Source organism: Egretta garzetta, unplaced genomic scaffold (genome assembly GCF_000687185.1).
Source record: "Egretta garzetta isolate BGI_Z169 unplaced genomic scaffold, ASM68718v1 scaffold867, whole genome shotgun sequence".
Taxonomy (NCBI): domain Eukaryota; kingdom Metazoa; phylum Chordata; class Aves; order Pelecaniformes; family Ardeidae; genus Egretta; species Egretta garzetta.
The window spans coordinates 104,262-129,405 of record NW_009260291.1 but is presented as its reverse complement, the minus strand read 5'-3'; the positions used below and the strand labels follow the sequence as shown (position 1 = coordinate 129,405).

At 40.6% G+C, this 25,144-nt stretch overlaps 1 protein-coding gene across 1 annotated transcript in view; it reads right to left on the bottom strand.

Moving 5' to 3' along the window:
• IKZF3 (IKAROS family zinc finger 3) overlaps positions 1-24,405 on the bottom strand; it is a 32,498-nt gene extending 8,093 nt beyond the window's left edge. The window contains 7 exon segments of the mRNA XM_009642552.2: positions 4,019-4,135; positions 5,811-5,978; positions 6,682-6,942; positions 20,016-20,126; positions 21,286-21,339; positions 24,181-24,363; positions 24,366-24,405. Coding sequence (XP_009640847.2) covers positions 4,019-4,135; positions 5,811-5,978; positions 6,682-6,942; positions 20,016-20,126; positions 21,286-21,339; positions 24,181-24,363; positions 24,366-24,405 — 934 coding nt within the window.
• Positions 24,406-25,144: the final 739 nt, after the last annotated feature.

Here is a 25,144-nt window from a genome sequence, read left to right as displayed (position 1 = left end):
ACATAATCATCTGTCTGGATTTTGGCCAGAAGCTCTGGTTAATTCTTGAGAATAAGGTTATAGGATTTTTAATTTCAGAACTTCTTCTGAACTCTCATGCTACAAAAACTGGAATAGGCTTGCTGAGCTCTTTATATTGTCTTTAGAGAACTGCAGTTCAAGGGCTGAACTATCCCCAACCCAGAAAGCTTGTGATCTTGACAGGATCGTTGCGCGAGTCATTAATAATAATGATTCAAATTTTTAAAACTCCAACAACCCACAACTACCCTGAACAAGGTGGTAATACAAACAGTGCTGTATATTCAAAAATTTATGTTGTAAAGAAAAAAAAGAAAGAAAACACCATTCATCCATGTTGTAAAAGCAGCTCCCTGGTCCCTATCACATCTTCATTTTTCTTATTTTGTTCTTCTAGTTCCTCTTTTTTGTCAATCTTTAGCTTCACGAGTTGTACTCATGTTCTATTAAAGCTTTAATTTCCCATTTTCAGAATCTTTCTCTCTGTCTTCTGGGAGAACTCAGAGAGTGACGTTTCTGTAAGTCCTCTTAGCCAGCCCCAGCAGCACACTGGAAGCTACGCGTAGCGTATCAGTGTCTGCTTGTCTTGTCAGTGTTATTTATGTGCCACCAAGGGGACTTTATTAAATTAGTGTCAAGAGGGCAGACAAGCGGCTTCCTGCAGAGGTAACAATAGTCTTCACTCAGACGAGATTGCTGAAGAGACAGCAACTATTGACCTACGTAATATGTTCTGTGGGACATCTGTAAGTATCAATCTTCCAGCTTGATGTCTGGCTGCCATTTTATTTTAACGCTAAGGGTCTTTTCTTTCACATTAGGATTTCTACTCCTTACTACTGGCCATTTTTTCCTAAAGAAAAAAAAATAAAATCTCTATTTATGGGCCACAAAAGGTCTTTGAAAATGTCTTCGTAATACAGCCTCAGGGAAACAGACTCTGCTCCCACTGAGATGCAGGTGGTTACACTGCTTCCCTCCCACACCAACACGCTCCCTACCCAAAAGCTAACTTAAGAAGATCTCGCCCACCTCTTTCTTCTGGGGTTCAACTGCCTGGCCAGAAAACAACAAAAACTCTGAGGATGCTGGAAGAAACTCTGTGGACCAAACAAGTCAACCTCTTCCCTCTTGATCAGTGCTCTCGCCTGTGCCTCTGGACTCACATGGGAAGTCAAGCTCCTACCAGGTTGTTTTCCAGAGGAGCAGGACAGGGCTTAGCCCCAATGTCCTGACCACTTTTAAACCTGGGTCACCATCTCCTACTTCCCTAATGCTACGGACTGGTGATGGCATTCCCTGATCACCGCCCAAGACACCTCTGTAGTGCTTCTGAGCACCGTTGCCTACCTCAGTGGCGTGTACACTTCAGTTGCAATCTTATGTTTATAAAACAACTTCCATAGGAAATTTTTTGTGTAACTATGATTTATCCATGATGAATGACTACTTGTGTCTTCCTGTAATCACTGGGTGACGAGCCACCTCTCTAAAAGCGTGCTGTCACCTAGCCAGCGTGTCGTTCTGTGGATGTACAGAGCGCGGATACTTTTCTTCCAGGCCAGAGCGCTAACAGACAATCATTTAGCCTGTACTGAATTGTTTCCATAGTGTGGTTTCTGTCACACCGTAAATGCACGTATAATTTTTAGAACATGCGGCCATCGTTAACAAAACCCTGAAGTACAAAGCAGAGCTCAAATTAGAGGCATTGCTTCCTGTAGCATCTCTATGCGGTCACTAAATAATGGAGAGTGGAACAGAGAGGTGGGTTATTGTGCAATGAGAACAATGTGACCAGAGATTGTTATCAGGGACTGAGCAATGCTCTTGACAATATTGTTACATAAAACCTTTCTTTCAGAAATATTTCCACACTGCTACGTTTGGAACATGCAAACCTTGTACTAAAACGCAACCGGAACGGTTACTGTGGTCCTGATGCTTTTCAATATTTTAGTTAATTATTGCATGATGGCACGTAGAGCATATTTGTGCTTAAAGATGGCTCCATATGGGAAGGCTGCAAGGACTTCCAGAAAAGACCCCAAATTCAAAGTGATGTGGATAAGTAAGAAAACGGTCAGAAATCAAAACCTGACGTTCACTAAACACAAGTGCAAAATGCTACACGTAGTGTGTTTTGATTTGGTTTTTTTCCCCCTAAATGACCTCCTGAGGCCCTTTCCAGCCTTCACTCTCTCCGATTCTGTGATCTAAGATAGTGCTGATACTGGAGAATTGAATGGAAATGCCTCAGCAAGACTGGAGTTCCTGTTTTTCATAAAACTTACTACTCCACTAAAAGCACTGCAATATTTTTTTAAAGTGCGAAGGTCTTAAAGGCATAAGGTACAGCCACATCATGTCGTACTGGAAATTTGCATTTCCTCTGTGACCAATTTAAGGCATGCCATACTACTTCAGCAAGTACTACACAGCAGATTCTGGATAAGTGAAATGTTGCTATTCTGAAATGAATATAAACCATGAGAATCATTTAAAAGCAGAAATCTATAGTAGGTATCATGTTTTCCATTTTCATGTGGTGGACATCTCGGAGTGATTGCCATCATGGGAGTATGTACTGTAACATAAAACCACAGTTACAGTATGTATGGGTTCTCATGAAAACCAAAACTTGCTGATGTTCTGATAACCATTTACTTTTACTAATGCACTAAAAAACATGTCATTTGCTGAAAAGAAGATGGTCCATGAAAAACTATAAAACTCGAACTTGGTTAAATCATTGTTTCTTTATGGCGGTTTTTGGGTGTGCATGTGTGAGAAAGCCTGATACATCAACCTCCTCACTCCGCACAGGGTAAGGACGCTTGAACTCACAGAGTCATCAGCATCTATCAACGGGTCTTCCACTGCTTTTCAGGCCCAACTTGCGATGATGCCTGCAGAATCTTTGCTTGATAATCGTATCACTAAATACAATTTTTTAAAATTATTAAAGGGTCTTGGTCATCTCTCTAAGTATATCTTCACATTTTAGTTTTCTTCTCTGAAAACTCAGTTTAACCTTTTCCTTGACAAGAAAATTCTATTTGAAATTCACAATCAAAACTAGGAAGCTTGAGTCCTTAAAGTTATTATTTGGTTGGGTTTAAGGCTGCAGAGCAAAAGAATGGGAACTTGAATTCTGAAATCGTAGCCTCAGCTCTGCTACGGATTAGTCATACAATCTTTTGGGAGGTCACAACCACTCCCTGACTCTGCACAGGAAAAGTAATTCTTTCCTGACTTACTGGTGTATTGTGGGACTTAAATCACACAAATTCATTTCAGGATTTGAAATATTCAGGTGAAGCAGGCTCAAAGATTATGGCAGTTATTTTTCACCAAAGTGTTTTCAGAACTGCAGCAGTGAGACTGTGAGAAGGTAAATAAGAAAATCCATGGTTTGATACATTTACCTTCAGCCTTTTTCAAAGACAGCTCTATACTTAACAAAGTCCCTTACCTCTCACTACCTCTTACGCTGATTTATCAGCGATCTACGGGATACCACCCCATTTCCATGCTCTAGATCCATGCCACTAGAAGTCCTGCAAATTTTAACCAAATCTGACCAACAGTTCTTACTGTAAAGAAAAGGAAGCATCAAATGGACTGAGACATGCAAACAACCGTTGTCAATAACCATGGGCATCCGCTCATCCAATAAATTAAGCCACATAATAGCATTAATGTAGGAATAATTTAACTTACTGTGAGTGTCACCTACAGAAACGCTGCATACAAGGTATTTTAGATGTTTTATTCAAAGTAACTGGGAAATAAAAAAGTGATTAAAATAAAAGCACTCTTTAACTAGTTGCCTGAGGGATGCATTAAACCAGACCCTTTTATAAGATGTTACAGCCCCTTAGGTTACTGAAAACGATTGTAGTAAAAACTATTCTCAGGCTGTGAATTAACAGCTTACCAGATGCCCTTTTTTAAGCACCAAAAAACCAAAACCACTGTAATGTGACAAACTCACCAGCTTCACACATGCCAGCGTTCTGCAAGTAAGTACGGCACCGCTCCTTGTGCTCCTCTAACGAGCTCCTTTGCTTGTAGCTCCTTCCGCAAAACTCACATTTGTACGGCTTCTCCACTAGAAAAATAAGAGCGCAGTATAAAATAACCACAAGAGACTACTAAAACACTGTCTCCCCGACATTCAAGTATATAGTTACTAACAGATTACATTTAGCTCATGGAGAACGCTTTAAATTTCTGTTAAGTTTATGAGCACTGTAATCATCACAAAATTAGGGTTACATAAGGGTGAAACCCACCGGGACACATGGAGTTCCCTCTTCATCCCCTAAGCTCAGCACCAGAAAAGGCGAGGACTTGCAATCAGACTCTGTTCCCAGGAGCTCAGGTTCCTAAAGCCCTGCTCTAGCTGACGACTTTTCTACTCCAGCTGTCCTAACTGCCTGACCTAGGTCCCGTCTATACCGAATTTTTCAAGGATTTCACAAAACTGATGAAATTAAACCAAACCAAACCCATATGTGAGGTTCGTGTCATTTCCAGAGGCATTTATTGTAAAGCAAATTATGTTCCTAATTCATTTAAGCTAAAGCAAACCTGTTGGAAACTCAAGACATCCACACAGCCCTTCCCAGTGCCTCATACACAAGGACTGGAAGCACTTCCTAAATTATCTCATTATTGTTTTGTCAACAGACATCCCCTAACACACCCAGGCAAAAATATCATCCCCGTACAGCGCAAATATAACCAGCCTTGCATTGGATACTGTGCAAAGAGACCTTACTCCCTTCTGCTAATGTAATTGTTCACTTATTTATGTGATTCGCTCAGAGATTTTCGTTGTATTGTTTCATAAGCCAGCTCAAAATCTTCAGTCACAATAACCACATGATGTGTCTGAAGCATGATGGTTTTAGCATTGTGCTGGTGGGGGACAGTCACCACCACTGTGCTGGGTCTTGATTAAATCAGAACCTCATTTATCCATGTCAGATAATCTCATTTTTAACTTTGATTCTTTGTGAGGTTGAACTTTTTTTTCTGTAAAGTGCAGTGCAGAGATAACATCTATAATTTTGAATAAATGTTTTCCTTCTAGGCCTTTTTTTGGGATATACAGGATATACACAAATCAAAGAGCGAGCACAGCCTTGTTCTTGCAGAACTGGAAGAACTAAGATTAATCCATTTCTACCTGGCTTGTTCTTCAAGTCACCTCAGCTCTGTGCCTCCATTTCTCCCATCTGTAAAATGGATGGAACACCCTAGCAGTCCTGAGAAAAACCACTGGTGTTTGTTGAGCACACTAAGACCTTCAGATGAAAGGCACTATGCAACAGCGAGGTGTTAACTGGCAAGAGAGTCATGCTGTCCTGGATTGTGCTCCTAGAGCTACCCTAACAGCTCCGGATAGGAACAGAAGGAAGGCCCAGCAAAGAATGTCTTCGCGCTACCCCTCGCATTCAGAGCTCGCTAGCATAGCTAGCTCCACTCATTTGAAAAAACCAAGGAGCTGTTTTGTGCGAGCAGGTATCAAGGCTGGCTGTTTCTCACAGCACGCAGCTGGGACAGCGGGTTTCCCTGCACCCTCTTTCTGCATTAAGAGCGGAGCCGAGTCCCAAGATGGTTCCATCAGCGCAGCAGGCAGAGTGAGTGGTCACCGCAATTTGTTGACTCTTCAAAACTAGACCGGCTGAGCAAACTTTGCTGACTGACTCTATTTTCCACACCTAGTGTCCTAGTGACACACATCTAAAAACACATGAAGTGTCTTTGAAGTCACTTACCAGAATGTGTCCTTAAGTGACCTGTTAGCGCATCCCTCCTTTGGCAGGCATAACTGCAAAGATGACATTTAAAAGGTTTTTCCCCTGTATGTAGTTTAATGTGGCGGAGGAGGTTACCCTTCTGAGTAAAGGAAGCTCCGCACTGATTACACTGGAATGGCCGTTCACCTTAAAATGACATACAAAAAAGGACATTTAATGGTTATGTGGGCATCATGCTATCCTCATACCCTTTCCTTTTTGGAAGGGGAAAGAATGAGATACTGGATCGATTTCTTTCTACAGAAACACACACAGCCCTTCCGTTGACTTCAGTGGGAGTTACATGCAGCTCTGGTGTCAGAGCTTCTTATAACATATGTACGACTATGGAAAACACCGTACAGTTTTTCTATGGAAATAAGTGTTCTGGAGGAGGCGGATTCCAACAAGCTAGCAATTTTTAGAGGAAAAAAAAAAAAAAAAAAAAAAAAAAGTCTTATCTTACTGCAGGTCGAAACCCAAGATGCTCATTGGTTTGTTGCCAAAGTACAGCACAAAAAGAAATACATATACAGACTGGAAATGGCAGCACAAAACCAATCTAACTTGTGTTTTGTGCCCGGAATATTTAAATTACATAGTGCCTTTCATCCAAAATTCTTAAAATGCCTCACAAACATGCTTCTACTAGCGTTCAGTCCTGATGAGAAGAAAGGAGGGTAAAGTGAGGCACAGAAAAGTGAGTAACTTGCTAGAGATCACATGTGGTGTCAAGGACAGAACAAGGAAACCCTAATTTTGGTATCCTTTTTTAAAATAAGTAGTCTATATTACGAATTATTATCCTTTCAGTATTCAGCTCTTACAAGAATAACATAGGGATATTTACCAGTGTGGCTACGCTTATGAACCATCAAGACATTGAGGCTAATGCAGGCTAATCCACAGATATCACAATTCATTTTTCCACTAGCTGGCCTGACGTTGTCATATGAACCAGAATGTCTTTCCAGTTTAATGCTTTCATATTCATTATATTCTCTGGGATAGGTGTAAGGCATTTCAGATTCTTCTGGGTTTTCCATAGGCTCTGAATTTAAAGCACTCTCCTCTCTTTCACTGTATTCACCTTTCACTTTAACCACATCATCTGCAGGTAAAACAAAGCACAAAAGTGAAAAAAAAACGCTCGTCTTATGCACAATAAAGTATCTTAGGAAAAAAAACTCACCAAAAATTACATAAAATTACATTATCAAGCTTCCTAAAAGTTTTACTTAAACACCCAAAGACAAAGAAACGCAGTTGAGACATGAATCTTCATGGGTCATGTACAATAATGATATTCCCAGAGAGATAACCTTTAAAAATACTGACCTGCCTGTTAATTAGCTTTGATGGATAATTTCCTTCTACAGATTATAGAAGTATAACACAGTACAAAATCCTCCTGCAATTAAAGGGTACTATTCAGCATTCAAAAGACAATACTCATTCCCACAACTCACAATTAGCCTATAGAAATCAGTGTCTCAGACTGTTCCTGTGAATTGGAAATACAGAAAAACCCAAATTAAAAAGGATACTTCTATCTTCCCGTGGAACCTCTGGTGCTTGAAACATGCCTAAGAAATATGTCTGAGCCAGTGTAAGTCTTCCAGTGCTCTCATGGTATAGATTTGCATCAGTTAACCCTAATAAATAATCCTAATTTTCACTTGCAAATCGCAGTTTTTATCCAAAGATCTCAAATGTGTGAGGCGCATGCGATCATCTTGATACCTGTGTCATAAGGTTACTATGTGATTAAAACTAACCGAGGCAGGGTAAAGATTTCCTGACAAATAAACGTATCTCAGAAATGTTAAAAGATTTGTCCAAAGTCGTATTGCAAGAATGTGGCAAAGAGCCCAAAGACTCATAAGCATCAGTATCCAGGGCCTCTGAGTAGGTTCCTGGACCTGTAGCCATGTCCAGAGAAAACCAGAGCCATTGCCTTAAATGAATGCAATTTCACGACAAGAGGAGAACGTCACAAGTAGCTAATAATTTACTAACAATAGTGCTCCCGTGTAAAAATATGAGCAAATTGGTCACACTATATAAACAGCTGACGATTCCCAACTTATGTTCCTGAATTTCTTTTCCGCTATTAACTCCCAGCATTACCAGCACTTGCATTAAAATCCTTACTAATGGGCGGGGCAGCTTTTTTCTGCTTAACACTGACTTTTCCATCTAGGCAAGGGGTAGGCTACGGCTGAAACTTGAGTTGTGCCTCAAGCTACCAAGTGAAGAAAAGCACTAAGAGATAAAATACATAGTTTCCTGTTTGAAAGTATTGTTCTCATGGCCACCTGCTCCTCTCTCAAACTGAGGGTTAGACAGTTAAATATGCCATTTAATCACTTGTCCTTTCTCCAAAGTACAGAACATGGACTGCTGAATATGTATTAGCTCTGGTTCTGAGTAATAAACCACATCAAATGCCGAGAACAAACAATGGGTGACAGCGAAAATGAGGTGGCAACATAAAAGCAGCACTAAAAAATAAAGATCTGGCAACCAGTATTTCCATGAAATCAAAATCTTCAACTATATTTTCATGATAAAATCGCTCCTCTAGCCTACATGCTTGCACTAAGCCTGGCCAAGCTCTCTTCCTTTGGGTTGAAGTGAGGTGGGAGAAGCAGGTGGGTGACAATTTCTTCATCCTATGCAAGAATCCACAGAAGTATGGAAAACCCCGAGATTCCCGTTGGCGCTCTCCCTAGATGATGATATTCCATAGAAGATGGCTTTTTTCCCCATATTGTGTGGTTTTATCCCCTATCCTAGATGTTTTCTAGAGTTTGGTATCGGGACTGACTGCCCTGGTCCTCAAAGAGCTCAGGCAGGTTTGGGTGTTTGCTCAGAGGGCCCACAGGGAGGACCAGATTCACCTACAAATGGGCCGTTTCTCTCTGCACTTTCTTCGTACTAGCTCTGCTTCACATCCCGGGGATTCCTACTTCCACGGAAACAGGGTTTCCTCTGCAGGTACCTTCTCCTGCCACCTTTGGGTCTGAGGGTGCGAGGGTGATCCTGTGATCAAGACTCCTTCAAAATTAGTTTATGCATCCATTTCCATCACTCTAAGGAAAAATTTTTGCCCGTTGCCGTAAGCAGCTTTCAACAGAATCTCTTTTCCAAAAAAAAAAAAAAAAAAAGTTTTTGGGTTGGTTGGGTGGGTTTTTTTCCCTCTCAAAAGGAGGCAGTTCCAAAATAATTTGCTACATCCTGCACAGCATGGTAAAAGGAAGTACACATTGCAGCTGCACCTTGTTGGTACTTTCAGAAACAATTTCAATTCCCACTTTCTACTTAACGTCTCACCTTTTGTCTGCATCAAATGCAATTGCTTAGCAGTGGAGGACTAGTTGTAACCTCCAACTGAGAAGACTTCTCTACCGTTTTCTACTGTTTCTCACCACAAGTTCATGGCTCACAGCTTTTCGCTCTGTTACGGAGTTATGCCAGCGTTCACGCAGCGTAGCATGAACACCGGTTTGAGTTCCCCATGGCAAGCACTTGCTGACTGGCACAAACCTGGCAAGCCATCCTAATGGTTCCACTGCGGAAAATAATTACCTCTGCATTTTCCACGTTGCACACTGACTGCTTGCAATACTTGTGTTTCCTTATAGTAAGAGAGAAGGACGCACCCGAGTTCTGACCAAGACTTTTCCCCCCACCAAACATCACCGCCGCTCCAGCTGCCAGCAATATCCCACCAAAGCTCGAGCGCTTTTCAGTTTGCACGTAGCATTTGAAGAACCTCAACGGAAAAACTCACCTTCCGATGACTGAGAAGAACAGACAGCAGAAGCCACTAGGGAAGAGGCCTTTTTTAACCGAATAAATGTGAGAAGGGTTGGAATTCTTCTGTCCTAACGTACCTGTTACTGTTTAGAGTCTACTCTGCCTTCCTGGCAGCAGTTCACAAGAAAGCTGTGGTACAAGGCAGTCTGAGGAAAAGACGGCTCAGCACAGGTCAGCCTAAAATCAACCAAATACCTTCTTCAGCCCTGACTTTTGCTCTGTGTACTGGCACACGCAGGGAATACTGAGAGATCAGGAGAACGGCAGCTGCATGGAAAGGTTTGTATCTGTCACTTAAAAATCCTATCGACATATTTTAATGAGATTAGGGACTTTCCAGGCTGGTCCACCTTAGCAAAGAGGAAGGCAGCTGTAACTTCAAGTAGAAAAAGGAAATTTAACTGAGGAAAAACACAATTATCCCCAACATCACCATTGACAAAGTTCCCCCAGTTGAAAAAAGAAGTGCTATCATCGCTCCTATGCTTAGGAAAGTAAAGAGGTTGTAAGAGGAAAAAAACATTCATGGTGTCCAACCCAGGTAACTATTTTTCTTGAGGCAGTTCATGAAGGTAATAAACACTGCAGAGAAAAAAAAAAAAAAAAAAATGTAGATTTTACACAACAAAGTACCAGTGTGATGCGTTAAGGCTGATGCACATGGTTTCATTTCCTGAGGAGATGATTACAAGATGAAAGACATACTCCAGAGTAATATTTTTGTTTCACCTGAAACATTGTAAAAACAATGGGTTCTGGAAAAAATCCAAAATAAAGCTGTGGTGGCAACTTCAGACTGAGTCACCCCATGAACGGTGCTCGTACATGTTCTATAAAATGCATGAATAAAAAAAGAAGTCAACAGCAGCAAACAATTAGGACGAGCTAGAGTGTTATCTTAGCTATTCTCTCTAGGAGGAAGTCTTGGAAGGAAAACCCCCCAATTACTATATTTAATCCAAGACTGTGGCATCAAATAGAGAGAAAAGAACGCAAGTTTTGTACTGTTGTTAAGCAAAGTTTGCCAGTAGTGTTATGAAAAGCACCAAGAATAAAAACCAGAAGCTATTAAAGACAACGGCACAAAAGGGCGATGTTGCTCAAGTGTTTTACAAGGAGTGGGGTCATAATCATGAAATCCTCAGCACATGCAAAAAGTCAACTGGATAACAAAGAAACTTAATCATCTTAATGTGGCATTTTAATGATGCTGCTGATTTGCTATGCCAATTCAGAGATAATGAGCCCCTAATGCTACAGATGTTCAGCCAGACTAAAGAAAAAAAAAAAGAAAAAAGAAAAGCTTTTCTTGTATGCCATTTCCTAACTATCCAATTAAACAAATTGTGAAAGCATATAAATAGTTTACCAGGTTTTGACAGCTGTTAATAGGATTCAGATGCCGAAGAACAAGGGAGCCTATACGTGTACGTATTGACGGATTCTTGTGACTACCTGGATTTGACAGGTATTAACTGATGATTCATCACCGTTATCTCCACAAATTGTCCCCAGAAACAGCAGCATGAAGCCGAAACCTAGCGTACACATACTCAAGTTGGTCCCCTCGCAGAACGCGAGATTCCTTTACCTAAGGCAGCTTGAAACAGAACAGACATATGTGGTGAAACTGAAAAAGTCAGCGGAGTTTCCAAAGTCAGAATCCTGCATGTTGATGAAAAACACCTCTACAATGGAATTAACACACTGTGGGGGAAGAGATGTCACGAATTAAAAAACAACCATATTCCCTAACGAATAGAGAGGTTTGCAGTACATCCCATCAAAGTTATAAACTGGGGGAGGGGAAGAAAAAAAAAAAATAATCAATGCTATACTTAAGTTTTTTTTTCCTTAAATAACAAGAAGAGAACAATTACATGTGACAAATGTACATATTAAAAATTTGGAGATTGTAAGTAATGGGGAATTACAAAATGTGAAGGGACACAACAGCAACATGAGGGGTTGTTTGGTTTTTTTTTTTTTAATAAAGGCACCACAGTCACAGATAAGGCAACTGCTCTCCATGTCTGTCTTCCACACCACCACAGCTATCAATGCCAGGGAACGGAAAGGAGTTCAAGCCTTTTTGGCTCAACCTGGCTTTGTTTCTTCCAATAACTCCAGCAGTAAACCCCCTTTTTTACACCAGCAGCGATGCTTTTATGAGATCGTTGTTTGCCAAAGGCAGAAGCGATCACCTAGAAGCAGCATCAGCTTTCAGCTAGACAGCAGTGGCAACAATGACGACGCAGTGGCAATAAACGTGCACTCCCTCGTGCAGCGCCTATGCCACTGGACGCGTCCCACTCAGGTGGCCCCACAGCTGAGTTGCCCTTTTTGGGCCACCGCTGGCCAAAGCAGGGTCTTCCGCGCTAAAAATCCCAAGTACTGCATTCGGTACTTTTCTGCAATGCAATGGAATTCCACAGATTTCACTTCCTTGACTTACTAAAAATTATTACTTGGGCATATTGGCTTTGATTTTATTTTATCTTTGTGCCTTCCGGTATTTTCTTAGTGCTGTTGTTCAGCAGCCGTTTTTGCACAGAAGAAAAAAGCATCTATTTTGTTCAGATACTGTATAAAGCATACTTCAGTGGTAATTCCTAAATGAACCAGTGCGGTATGCACCTGGTGGAAATTTCACTTCTAAAAATAGGAAAGAAACTTTCATAATTCCCCTTTGTGGAGTGCATGCTCTATGGTAATGAGTTTCCTTGTTTTTATTGTGACTTGAAACAAAAATAGAAACAAATAAAATTGAAATGCAGCACTGAGAATTGGAAAGAAAAAAAAAACCCAACCAAAGCAGGCATCATTTTCCAAGCACTCGGATGGGTATTTTCTACTTCATTAATACCAGCGTCTTTCCATCATTAAAACGGAGTATAATTTATCTAGTTGTACAATTAATTACAACAACAAAATCAAAGCACACACATCAGCTCCAGGCTCACGTGAGCCAGGAAACTTGAATTACATAGCTGGTTCTTAAAGCCTCTTATCCAAAGGATTTTTCTTACAAAGATGTGTATTCCCATGTAAATCCATAATTTCATACCTGATATTTCCCATCTATTACCAATTTCTGCCTAATAATAATCTAGCGTTTTTTTTAAGGACTTTCATTCAAAAGGTTTCCAAAATATGTCAAAGCTATGCTAACAGAAATAGCGATAGAGGAAAAGTGTTCTCCAAAACTGAGTGCTGCCAAAGCTGGGGTTAAATGGGACAACTGCACAGCAGCACCAGGCAGCACTAGGCCATGGTTTAGGAAAGGAATTGAAAAATAATGCATTTAACTGACACCACAAACAGAATTTGGAGCAACAGAATGTTATTACCCGAGACAATATGACTGGGGGCTAGAAAGCTATGGTTAGTACTAAGCTAAAATTATCACGGGGTTTTATTTTTATTTTTTTAATTAAAAACAGTGTCAATAGCTTGCCATTTTTCCTCAACTGCCTATACCCCCAGCGTTGTACGGGAGCACAGAGGATCAGAGGGAACACCGTCCCACATCCCCTGGCCCATAGTGCTCAGGTTTTCCAAAGCCTGTCCCAGATTAATTTTGTTTAATTTATGACACCTGTTAACATTCTCCTTTCAAACCTTTATATCTTTAAAGCCTCCCTCTTAAAAAAAACCCCAAAACAACACAACCACCCCCCCCACACAGAGAAGATGAAGCTCTACAAGCCCTTTCCTTCTGTTACAGTTAAGATAACATCACTCATAGAAAACATATCTAAAATTACAATTCCTGAAGTCCAGAAAGCCAGATACAATCACAACCGTTAAATCAGACTTCAATTAGACAGTTAATCAGAGAACATCTGGACCTAACAGTCAGACTGAAAAAGGCCACATGTTAAATTCAGATAATCGCCTTCATTAGTTATATCAAGGGACCTATTACTAATACAACCACTCAGGCATGATCGTCGCTGGTCAACTGCTTTTTCAAATGAACTTCACATCCAAGAAGTTGAAAGTGTCATTTCATTTAGCCTTTTTTTAATTAATCTCCCCAAAGTCTTTCTTACAATGCAATATACTCTTGTGTTTGAAACTAGAAAAATGTAAGATAGGAGAATAAGATGAAGAAGGGGGAAATCTGATAAATAGCAATCGAATTTTAACATCTATAAACTGAAGAAAGGAGCTGGTTAAGATGTTGCTCAAAATCCTTCAACGCTGTAATCTTCACAAAACGAAGTGTATTGATTTGATCAGACTATAAAAAAAAAAATCCAGTAGTAAATCAATCTAGATTCCGAGACTTGAATTTCAGATTACAAGTACATTCTCTGAAATTGAGGGGTTTATAATTAAATAATCGTGGCTTACTTTTAGCCTGGTCTTCTACAGAAGCATCCACTCTGTGTTCCCTTTGTAACGTTCAGACCCCTACACCAAATCCAATCCCTGTCGGACAGAGGGGAAGGCTTCTCAGCATTCCTCTATTCTGGCAATCGACCTGTTCAACAGGCGGCCCAGGAGTACCTGCCTCTCCCAAAACCGCTCCTGGAGGTGGTGCTCCTGCATCAGGAGAAACAGTCGGTGCATTTGGCACACTTGGCAGGTGAGGTGCAGCAACTGACTGCTCAACAGGAGTCTGTGGAATTGAGCTCCAAGTTAAACAAAGTTCCTAACAGCTCCTTCGGAGCAGCAGAAGGAACAAAACCAGGAACGAGAACCGGAGCACTTGAAGGCAGACGGATGGGAGCTACCCTGAGGTACCAGAAGTAAAACACAGCGTCAAGCACATGATGCAAACTTTGCATCATTCAATTAAAAGTCAGCCAGCAACAAGATACAGCCCCACTGGAAACCAAGCTTCATCAATTCCAATGCTCATGGAACTATTTGCTTCATTTTAGCAAAGTTTTGACTCCTGTGGATTTATTTCTGCTTTCTGATACCTTTCCAGCAGCACAAACAGTAGTAAACCTGCCCCTTAAACTCACACATTTTGTGCCAAATGAACAGCCCAGTTTGGGGGCAATACATGAGTCATCTTAATTAACTGATTTCCTTTCCACCAACCCATATTTCTAAAAATGGATTATCTTCTACAACGACATGCGATTTGAATTCCTAGGGCCGTTTCTTCATCTTCACCTATTTCCTGCGGGGGGGGCAGGGAGGGGACACACCACAACTCATCTACCCTGGACTAGATTTTATTTTGATGCCAAAGTATTTCTCTCACTTTTAATTTCAAGAAATTATTTTGTATGAATCAGAGATACATGCTGTAGAAGATGGGAAGAAAAATGCAGTTTAAAAAGTTACGGAAAGGAGTCCATCACCTATTGAATAAGGCTGTGCATCCATTCTCCTTCCAGACTTCGTCTTGTCAGAGAGCTTACACCAACAGGCAAGATACCTCAAAAGCAAATTCTGTTTTCTGCCAACTATAATGGGTTAATTAGAATACGAAATAGCTGCACTTTTCTGATTATTTCAAGGCAATCAGAATCTCCCAGTTTCTGTATCAGCCCTGGGTGCCCTGCCATCGTACAGGATAGTCCGAAGCTGATGTCAATCATTTACAGGCTGTGGTGACACAACTGACTGTGTTGATGTCACTGAACGTGCTTGGTCTGCTGCTGATAGTACAGTACTGCAGAAATAAAACAAAGTCAAGAGGATCTTTTGTTGATAACGCTCAGATGCGACTTTCAGTTCATGCATAGCCACCAAAGCAGAGCAACCTGACACAGTTAAGCAGCGCAGACTCCTTGCCTGGTTTTAACACTTACAGAAATCCCCTGTTAAGTGAACTTCTGCAGCACAGTACTGCTGATGTTGTGAGATAACCCCTGAGTCCCATGAGCGGTAGGGCTCGATCTGGGCTTGGGAGATGTAATATTCTGATAAAAAACGGCACTTCCTTTTCAAGCAGATAAGTGCATGTGCTAGCAGCACCACTGGAACCTCAGTACGCGCCTAAGCGAGGGTTTGTCATCCTCTCCCGTCTCACTCCAGCCTTTTAACCGCCCCCTTTCACACACCTAAATGCAGCAGCAATTAGCATCCATAAACCACAAATGTGGCTTCTATTTCTTTTTATTTCACAACCATGAAAGCTAGCTAACATTCATAACACCCAAAAAGTTGTCTGCCTCAACAGAGGAGGGAATTAGGACATAATTAAACACTCATGCTTGACTGTGACTCCCATAGGAAAGAACGAGGGGGGGGGGCGCCATTATTTAATTTTTAAATTAAGGACACTATAACTACAACTTTGGCCACCAAAGGTAACAGTGTTGGGGGCACATAAAGAAACAAGGGAAATTAAGTGCTTCCTCCCCTATCTGTCTCATTGCTTGTCTCTTTTCAGACTAGATACAGGAAGCACCATGGGAACAGTGTATTTTTATGGTTGCAAGCAAGCATACACCATGTGCACCACAGCATGCAGCTTCCATTCCCTTGAGGCTTTTTTCTTTCTTTTCTTTTTTTTTTTCCCTCTCTTGTTCTCCACCAAGCTTTTAATTAACATATTACTATGGCCTTCCTCCTGATTGTTTGCCCTATACTTGGCGATCACAGTCGAAGCCCTTTTAAAAAGGGTGGGTAATAGGACAGGTTGAATTGTTTTCACTGAGTAGCATCTCACCTTTGTCAGTTAGGAGCATAATGAGCAACACATCAGCCAGTGTGTTCGCACGTGCTCGGAGCAGTACAAATATGGAACTGTTTGCTGAAAAAAGTGGATTTTCTTATACCAAAAGAGCACCAGTTGTGAGGACGTTTCAGCCTTATACACTAGTTTATTTAGCGCCTTTATGAAGTGTCTGTAGCTTTTTGCAAGGCTCACGGTACCACTTTCTGCAGACCTAACATAAAAGGATCCAAACAAGAGTGAGACAACATCTAGATTTGACCAGGCTCCAACTTCTGCCCAAAGTCTCAGAGTAAGTCCCCACGATGTATTTGGGGCATCACTTGTTAATAAAGCCAGAGTCACAAAAAAGTGGATAGTCCAAGAAACTGGAAGATTACTACTTACTATAGATGCTTGATGAAACATGGAAAAAACAGACGTAATTGTACTGAAGAAAAACTTGATCTAGACATATTAAGGCAGTGGAAAGCAGGCTATCAAATGCTCGATCTCACTCTATGAGTCAGTGGCCTCATGTTCTTATGATGGCCTTCAGCAGATGGAACAAACCCTGTGGGCATGGATCATGCAGGGGTTCAGGATAAAAACAAAACAAAAAGTTTTCTGTGATGCAGGCAATTATCAACGATGAATTGTGAAGATATGGAAGTGGAGCTGCTCACTCACAAAAGGGGTGGATCACGAACACCATGATCAACATTTATGAGACCCACACAAACATTTTTCGTTATTTCTCTTTAAATTTGATATACAATGAGGGTATTGGTGATCACACCTGGAAAAGTGCCAAATAGAGCTTTTTTTTTTTTTTCCCCCTTTAAACAGACAGACTTTTCATGTGTTAGGCAGGACATAATCCATTATGATACTGACGGTATTTCTATTCTGTGATTCTGGAGAATAGCATATATTCATTTTTACCAGGGCTAGTGATCCCTAAACGATAATACTCCCACCAGGGCAGCACTGTCAGAATGTGGTTTCACTTATCTAGAAGTAAGACAGATAGTTATTGAACCGCAAGGACTGCTCAGTGACTAACGTAGCTGCTACTGTTATATAGTAGGCATGGCATGAAAGCTAAAATTATTTGTGAATTTTAGTATCCAACAGCAACTGAAGTGGCACTGAGAGAAATTTCTTCTTTAGGAAGAAATTTAAACACACCTACCTATACTCGCATAGTCTAGAGTACTAGCGCAGCGTGCTTAGATATTTAAGATTTATTGTGCTTCCGGTATCAGAATGATTGTAGAGAACTGTATGTGAAGCAATGAAGTGAACACAATATATATTTTATTTTGTGCCATTTAATGCTAAGATACTGCAGCTAGCTTTTTTTAAATGCACCAAAAAAAAAAAAAAAAAAAAAAAAAAGCTTTCTCCTAGCAATCATGTCTTTATTCCTACAGTGGGAATCAAAGAAGAGAGCACAGTGGTACTGAGTGGGTTTGTATTCACTTTATAACGAATGAATGCTCTAATGGTAAGAGGGTCTTATCAGAGTGAATGACGTTTTATTGATATTTATAGTGTGATCTTGGAGCTGTACATTTCCAGTATTTGCATTCCAGAACAAATTGTAAAGAGACTTTAAGAGATCAGCAGCAATATGAAAAATGAATCATATATTAGAGCAGTATCAATATAAACATGCTCTCACAAGTGTTTAAGTGGTACCTGACTTAAGTGTATGGAAAAGAGCCTGGGAAATGGTACTGAAGCTGAAGGGCGTAGGACAGTCAAGGAACTGAAAAAAAGACCTGCTAGATGCCACAACACTGCACCTGCAAGCGGCATAGACAGGGCTCCTCGAATAGGAAGGCGGGGAGAAGCTACAACAATTCCTCCTGGATGGTCGATATTGAGGGGTTTGTAAAAGAAACCCTGTCCTGGCTTCCTGTATCCACAGCTTAGCGACTAGGAGGCGCGAAGGGTAGGGCACCGGGAAAGCAGAGGTTAAAAAAGTGAGCTAGCACAAGTGGAAATAGCATAAGGGATGGACAAAGAGCTGGAATATGGCTGTGAATATTTTGTGTGCTGCGGGATCTGAAAGAGAGATCAGATGCCTAAGATGTAGAAGAGGCTCAAGCCTTCCATGTTCTGTGGATAAAAACATTAAACTTCTCTTTCTAGGGTAAGCAGAGCAGATCTCACCTGCCCAGGCTAGATTCTGCACCGCAGACATCTATACTAAGCTGCTCTCTGCTGACTATAAATGGAGTCCTGCTAAGGAGCAGCTACTCTGGGGACACGAGGATTTCATCCTAAGCCAGACACCCAAATTTGGTCAGAAAACCCACGTGCTCCCTCTCCGTCGACTGTCAAGAAAAGCCAGACACCAGTACAGTTCCAGACACCCGCGCTGTAGCAGGGTGTAAGGTGTAAGCGGGACTAATTTCACCATCCTCATGGAGTCTTTTGCTAGTTCAGCACTCCCTCGAGTGTTTTATGTTGTTTTGTACTTTGTTAATAAATAGAAAATCTTTAATCTTTAATAATGCAAACGTTTAACCTCTCAACATTTCATTTCAGCCCAAAATAAAAGTAATCGCATTTATGTTACAGGGAACAACCAAGGCTACTTGGGCAACCAAAACAGAGGCAATTCTTTAGTGATTTACTTGATTCATGCGATACATAAACACTACCTCAAAACTGCTAACCAAAGCCACAGACATAATTTGTCTTGACGCTGCTGTACTGCCATGGACATGCAGTACTTGAAAGGCAACGTGAAACTGGTAAAACAAAGTCTGTCTTTTCCCCAGTATATGTATACCACATCCTCTACCAGGCAGCATTTTTCACTGTTTGTGGTTGAGAACTGGCATAAATGAACACCGTCGGCTCACTGGCAGGAATGTTTATTAATGCTGTGATTTCAGTTTATGAGCTTCTACATCAAGGAAGAAATTCAAAGTCTCTGACTCTACATCTATGTCACATACACAAATCCTGAACTCCGAGGGCCTGTAAGGTCGCGGAGTCCAGGAGCTGCTTCTTTTACCTGTTAAGTGAAGAGGGCTGACTAGTTTTTAAAGACACACAGATATATGCATTTATGTAGGACCTCTTAAATAAAAAAATAGAACATATTGGCTTAATATTTTATTCATACCTGCATCTTCTTTCAGAGTTGTATAGGAAGGGTTTTACTGTTCAAATTAAAAGACAAACATGAATAAACTGACCAACCTTCTGTTCACCCACAGTTTAAAGTACAGGATTACTGCTATAGTTTTAAATTTTACAGGGCTGAGTTGTCCTATGAATTTGAGGTAACTTGTCTTTTCTTACAAAAAATAAAAAATTACCAAGTTATTTTTCAGATATCAGAGTAGCTTCACAACAGTAATAAAAAGCGCAGCCCTATCGCACGCATTTGTCATATGCAAACTACTTTTAAGAATTTGTACGTTACAACACCCATTAAGAGAGCTCACCATATGCACGTGCTTTTTTATCTTGCTATCCATATTTCACAGATCCTGTAAAAGTGACCTCTATAAAATGCACGTGAGGTTCCCTGATGGAAAACTGTTAGAGTGTGTTGAAATGCTCTAAACTAATTGTCGAATTCCTTTTACAGACATGCAGGAAAACCAGAGCCATGATCCAGAATAAACTTTCTGATCGCTCTCATAGCACAATCAGATGAATAAAAAGACAAAATATAACTATTATTTTTCAGAATTCAATCTCCACTTTACCTCCTGCTTCTTCATTAGACCGATTGTGTTCCTTCATATCTTCTACATTTTCCATACTTTCCATTTCCTGGGATTTGTTCAGACTGCAGTCTGTCAAAGCCTCCTGTCCTTCTGGAAAAACAAAAACCAAACAAAACAAACCCAATAATTAACTGTCCGTGGTCCCAGAATATTTCCAGGTGATTACCTCAAAGCGTCTGCAAACTCCCAATACCACTCACAATGCCCCCGATGTTCCTCCTACAGATGCAACAGCTGTGGTTTGGTTGAAGGGATTTGCTTCCCAAAGTCATACACAACCTCTCCCACAGAGTATGCACCTTCAACCAAGTCTCAAGCTTTTGCTCAGATTTAACTATTTTGGAAGTTGTCCTAAATGACAACAAAACTGGAATAAAATCCAGTATATGTAACTCTATACATCATGCACATTCTGACAACTGCTGCTAGCAGGTAAGCAAGGAAAGCTCCTCAGAGCATGGAAAAGGAATCACAGCTCTACTTTGTTCATTTGGGCAAAATATTAATCATTCTGGCCCCGGGCCAGGAAACTGCTCAAGCACATTTCATTGGAAGCTTCTTTGAACCCAGTTGCACTTCTCTGCTTATTTCACCTATGTCTTTTTAAACATCACCATTATCAGAACGTTTTCTGCTGATCACTGTGGCAGCAGTACGTCCCAGAAATCCAAGCCTCTCTTCTCCGAAATAAAGCCAGATTTTTAACTATAGTGAAATGTATCTGGATGAAGTTTTTCAAATAAAACCTCTTTCATTAAATCTGCAATACAAACTAACTCAATGTTATGTGTATTTCTGTAAATTTCACATCAGTATTTTGTTTAAAAATCTGAGTGTTTTCTTTAACAAACCTCTGATTTTTTAAAGTTCACAGCAACATTGTGAAATTGCTGTTAAAATTGTTTAGCTTACTAACGGTTGGACCGTAAAACCCCCAATCCTTCTCAAGCTAAATATTACATTGGATTTGAAAAAAAAGTTTTATTTTTTGATTAGCAAGGAAGTAAACCACTTCTCCAACTCACACAAGAGGTTTGTTTTCATATTTTCAGAAATGCAGTCAACCAAAAGAATCACATTATCCTTGCTTCCCTAATCAAGACTTCCAGCTTTCTTCCAAACACATTTCCTCTCCTACTACACGGTCTTTTTTTCCCCTTTAGTATCATTTTCCAACATCATATTGAACTTCCACAGTTTTAAAAGTTTTGAGAGAGGGTGAAAGAACATAACTTGAGCAGCACAGTACCTGCAGCCATGGGCTGTTCCTGAGAATTACTTAGGTCCATACCTGCTTGTGAATCTGCAAAAGACAGAAAAGCCATCCGAGTTGCTGAGTATTTAGAACCATTCGTGACACAGTTGTTATAATCTTACAAATTCCTGTTCTCTTAACCGAAAGCAAAATTGAAAAAGCAAAACTCCGAAAGAAATAACTATAAAATAATTGTTACATTGCATTGTACAGCTTCTTTATACCTCAAGCGCTGTCATGTGCCCAGAAAAGGGATTAAGGATTATTTTCTGACTTTAAAAAATTAGAGAACAGAACAACTTGCACATTTGATTTAACATCTCATTTTGCACCCTCTGAGCACAGTGGTAGTAACTCTGTATGAAGTGAATTTCTACGAAGTACAAGGTATTTTTACATTCCTTTTTCAATACAAAGGGGAAACCCGATTATCTTCACAGGATCACCTTGGATTTCATGGGAATACAAGTCTAATTCCCATTTAGAAATTCTGATCGGGATTACGCATCAGGAATTGTAAAAAAAAAATTTAGAGGACTACGTATGTGGCCTGGTTCCCAAGAATGCTGAGCACTCAGCAGACTGCTCTGAAGACAATATAGGCTGCAGGTATTTACAGCTCCCACGCCAGCACCCAAATTTAGGCTGGCAAGTTTAACTGGAGACACAGATCTGACCTGTCCAGATAAGTCTTTACTCAATGCCTTGCTGTCTTGAGATTTCATTGATCATAGAATCATAGAATGTTTTGGGTTGGAAGGGACCCCTAGAGGGTTGATATGAGGGTTGATTTTCTTAAGTGTCACAGCTACCTGCTTCCTTCCTCCTTTCTTTCCTCTAGCATTTTTTTTCCTTTTTTTTTTTTTTTTTTTTTCCACATACTGGAAAATCTTTTCTCATCTTTGAACATAAAAAATAATAGCTCCAGGACTTGTAAAATTCATTCCTGGCAGTTACATAACAGACATACACATGCAGTGGCCATGAGGTGTTAACCACCAGTGACATTTACCCCATAATTATCTATCTTCACCACCACTGCGTATGGAACATTTTTGTGGTCTCTGCAACGTCAAAAAATAAAGCTCTGTTAGCTCTACAGCAAAGAAGCCTAGTATCAGCTGAGGCTATCAAAAAAAAAAAAAAAGGCATGAAGAGAGGATGGGCTGATGCATCCAACAAAATAAAGGCAAACTTGGAGAAGAAGAAAAAAAAAAAAAGCAACAACAGAATATGCAGCAAATCTTTTTTAAATGTTTGGATCTGTCGCCTCCCAAATGAAAGCATCCGGCTCCTGTTTCTCAATAATGGGTCTAAGAGTTACATTATGCATGTAGTTCCCATTGCTCTTAACTAGCTATTACCAAAGAGCGGCAAGAAAAAACCAACGCATTTAAGGATGGACTTCTTAATAATTCAAGCCATCCAGCAGCGGCCTGAGCTCTTCAGGGTGTCAATCCTGACTGGAGACAAGTTGTTAAACTATTAGCGCTTACGAAATGTAACCTAAAATTAAATCAGAGCTCCTACCCTTTCATGGAAATTTAGCGTAAGTGCAAGCTTTTCATTAAGTGTCTTATTAGAGCTAAGAAAGTTGCCTTGTGTCAAAAACAGTCATGGAATTAAATGACAAGAAGTTCAAGTGTTTACTAAATCTGTATTTTTAGAATAAATAAGATCAAGGAACTCCACAGTTATGGCTCTTAATTTGTCTTTGTTTCATTTCATCATACCAGGAAAAGTGAGGTACAAAGAAGCAAATGGACCAATTTATGCTGTGAATAATGACAGGGAAAGATCAGTAAATAGGCAGTATGTGACCAAAACTCTCTCCAGTACCAATTTTAATTTTACATTGCAATAATATAGATACTTGAATTACACAAACCCTTGTAATTGTGCAAATAATTAAGCTTTGGACATGACACATGAAATCCCCATTATTCCGTAATACTTGAATTCTATTTTAATTGCCCTCAGAAATCCTGTGCTGTTGTCCCTTTTGGGCGATAAGGCACTGAACTGGTCAAGGTTTAAGTGAAAAGGGTGCCTGCAGGGTGGGGGGGGGAGAGGTGTGGCTTGGAAACTGCAGCAATTCTGCCTTCCCCTGGGTTGCCAAGAGGTCCTGAAACAAAAGAGTTAGAGCCCCCTATGCGGCTGCTTCAGATAAGATAATTCTGCGTATATTCCAGTGCAACTATATTGTTTTAGAAACCACCGTATTCCCCAGGACATCTCCCACGCACGCCGTGGCTCCACTAAGGATGCATACATTCCTTATTGGGTAAATCGCAGCAGCACAAGCTTCTCTGGGTAGGGCTTGGTGCAAGACCCCCAATAGTCAGCAATTCTGTTCTGAGCAGCTCTGATCCACAGCTACAGGATAACTTGCTGGAGCAGGGGGCTACTTGGGCCAGGCGACGGCCAAGAAGGACCTCTTCAGTCAGTCCTCCAACACTCATCTAGTTCATTTTAAGATCATCGCTGCGTATTTATTTACATTTTGTTGAGCATAACAGGTTCCTGTCCAAGATGGGCTGCTGGGCAGTACAATCCTTCCGAAGAGATAAGAACAATGACGCACCATATAACGTTTCCCTTTTCTGTTGAGAAATATCCCAGGCTTTGTATCACTTTCAAGCCTCCACCATCCACTCATCAATACCTGGTTTCTTTATGATAGCAGTCTCAAGCAGCTTTTTACAGCCTCAGCGGTCGCTTAAGATTTAACCTCTTTCCCAAGTCAAGTATTTTAAGCCAGATCCTTCACTGTGTCACGTAAGCATGCTAGAAGTGGAGGGTCTAGGGAGCGTCCATCCCCCGTTCTGTACAAATACAACCATATTTCTACCTAACATTCAGAAAAGCACAACACAGGAAATCACTTACAGAACACGTTAGTCTTCCCAAGCTTCACAGAGATCCACTGGCTAGGGTGCATGGAAAGACGACGCTTGTCTGGTGTGCGTTGCAGCTGACGCACGAAGTTCATTTACAAAGCAGAAGTAAAATTCGCCTGCCTTTGAAACCAATCCTTAGCCATCCTGTGTTCTACACCAATAGCCAAAGTGAGCAAAAATATTCAAATAGCTTTCTAAAAAAGCGTTATGGCATTTCAGTACATAACGGCAATGTTTTATCCTGGTATTTATCCTGGTTAATAGAAGCAATAAACCAGCATACCTGTATCTTAAAAAAACCAAGATTTTTTAAAAATAAATTATACCACCCAGCACAGCTGTAGGCAACAGAACGGAAGGTACATCTTGAATTATTATAATCTTACCTGTTTGCCTCCACAGCGAAAACCAGAACATTGCTTTTTTACTGCCAGCTGCATTTTTCAACCCAACAGCGTTGCGAAGTGGACATCTTTGTAAATCCCATACGCTCTCACTCCTTCTATCACAGCATATGGAACAAACACAGCTCGTTTCCTTGTCTTCGCACCGACTTAAGAGGCACAAGCCAAAGTAAAAACCACACCAATCTTGGCCACCACCCTACAGGTAGACTCCCACAGCCCTATCCCTAAATGCTCACGGCGCAGGCAGTGCTTTTGCTATGTACAGCAGTCAGACGCTTTCCCCCCAGCACGTTTTTCACCATCGACCTGCATGTTAGAGAGAGAAAGCCTCTCTGAATTTCCCCACTGCATGGCCTTCTTCAGCAATTACAGTCTCAATGGCTTTCTGAAGAAGGTACCTGGACCAAATAAACTCTTTACGCTTTTAATAGGGTCTCTAATACTTTGCTGCTTTTGAGCACGATGCAATGTTTGAAATGACACAGACACATGTAATTTTGGGGAAGAAAAACCTCATCAGCAACGTGTAACTAAGGATAACAATTT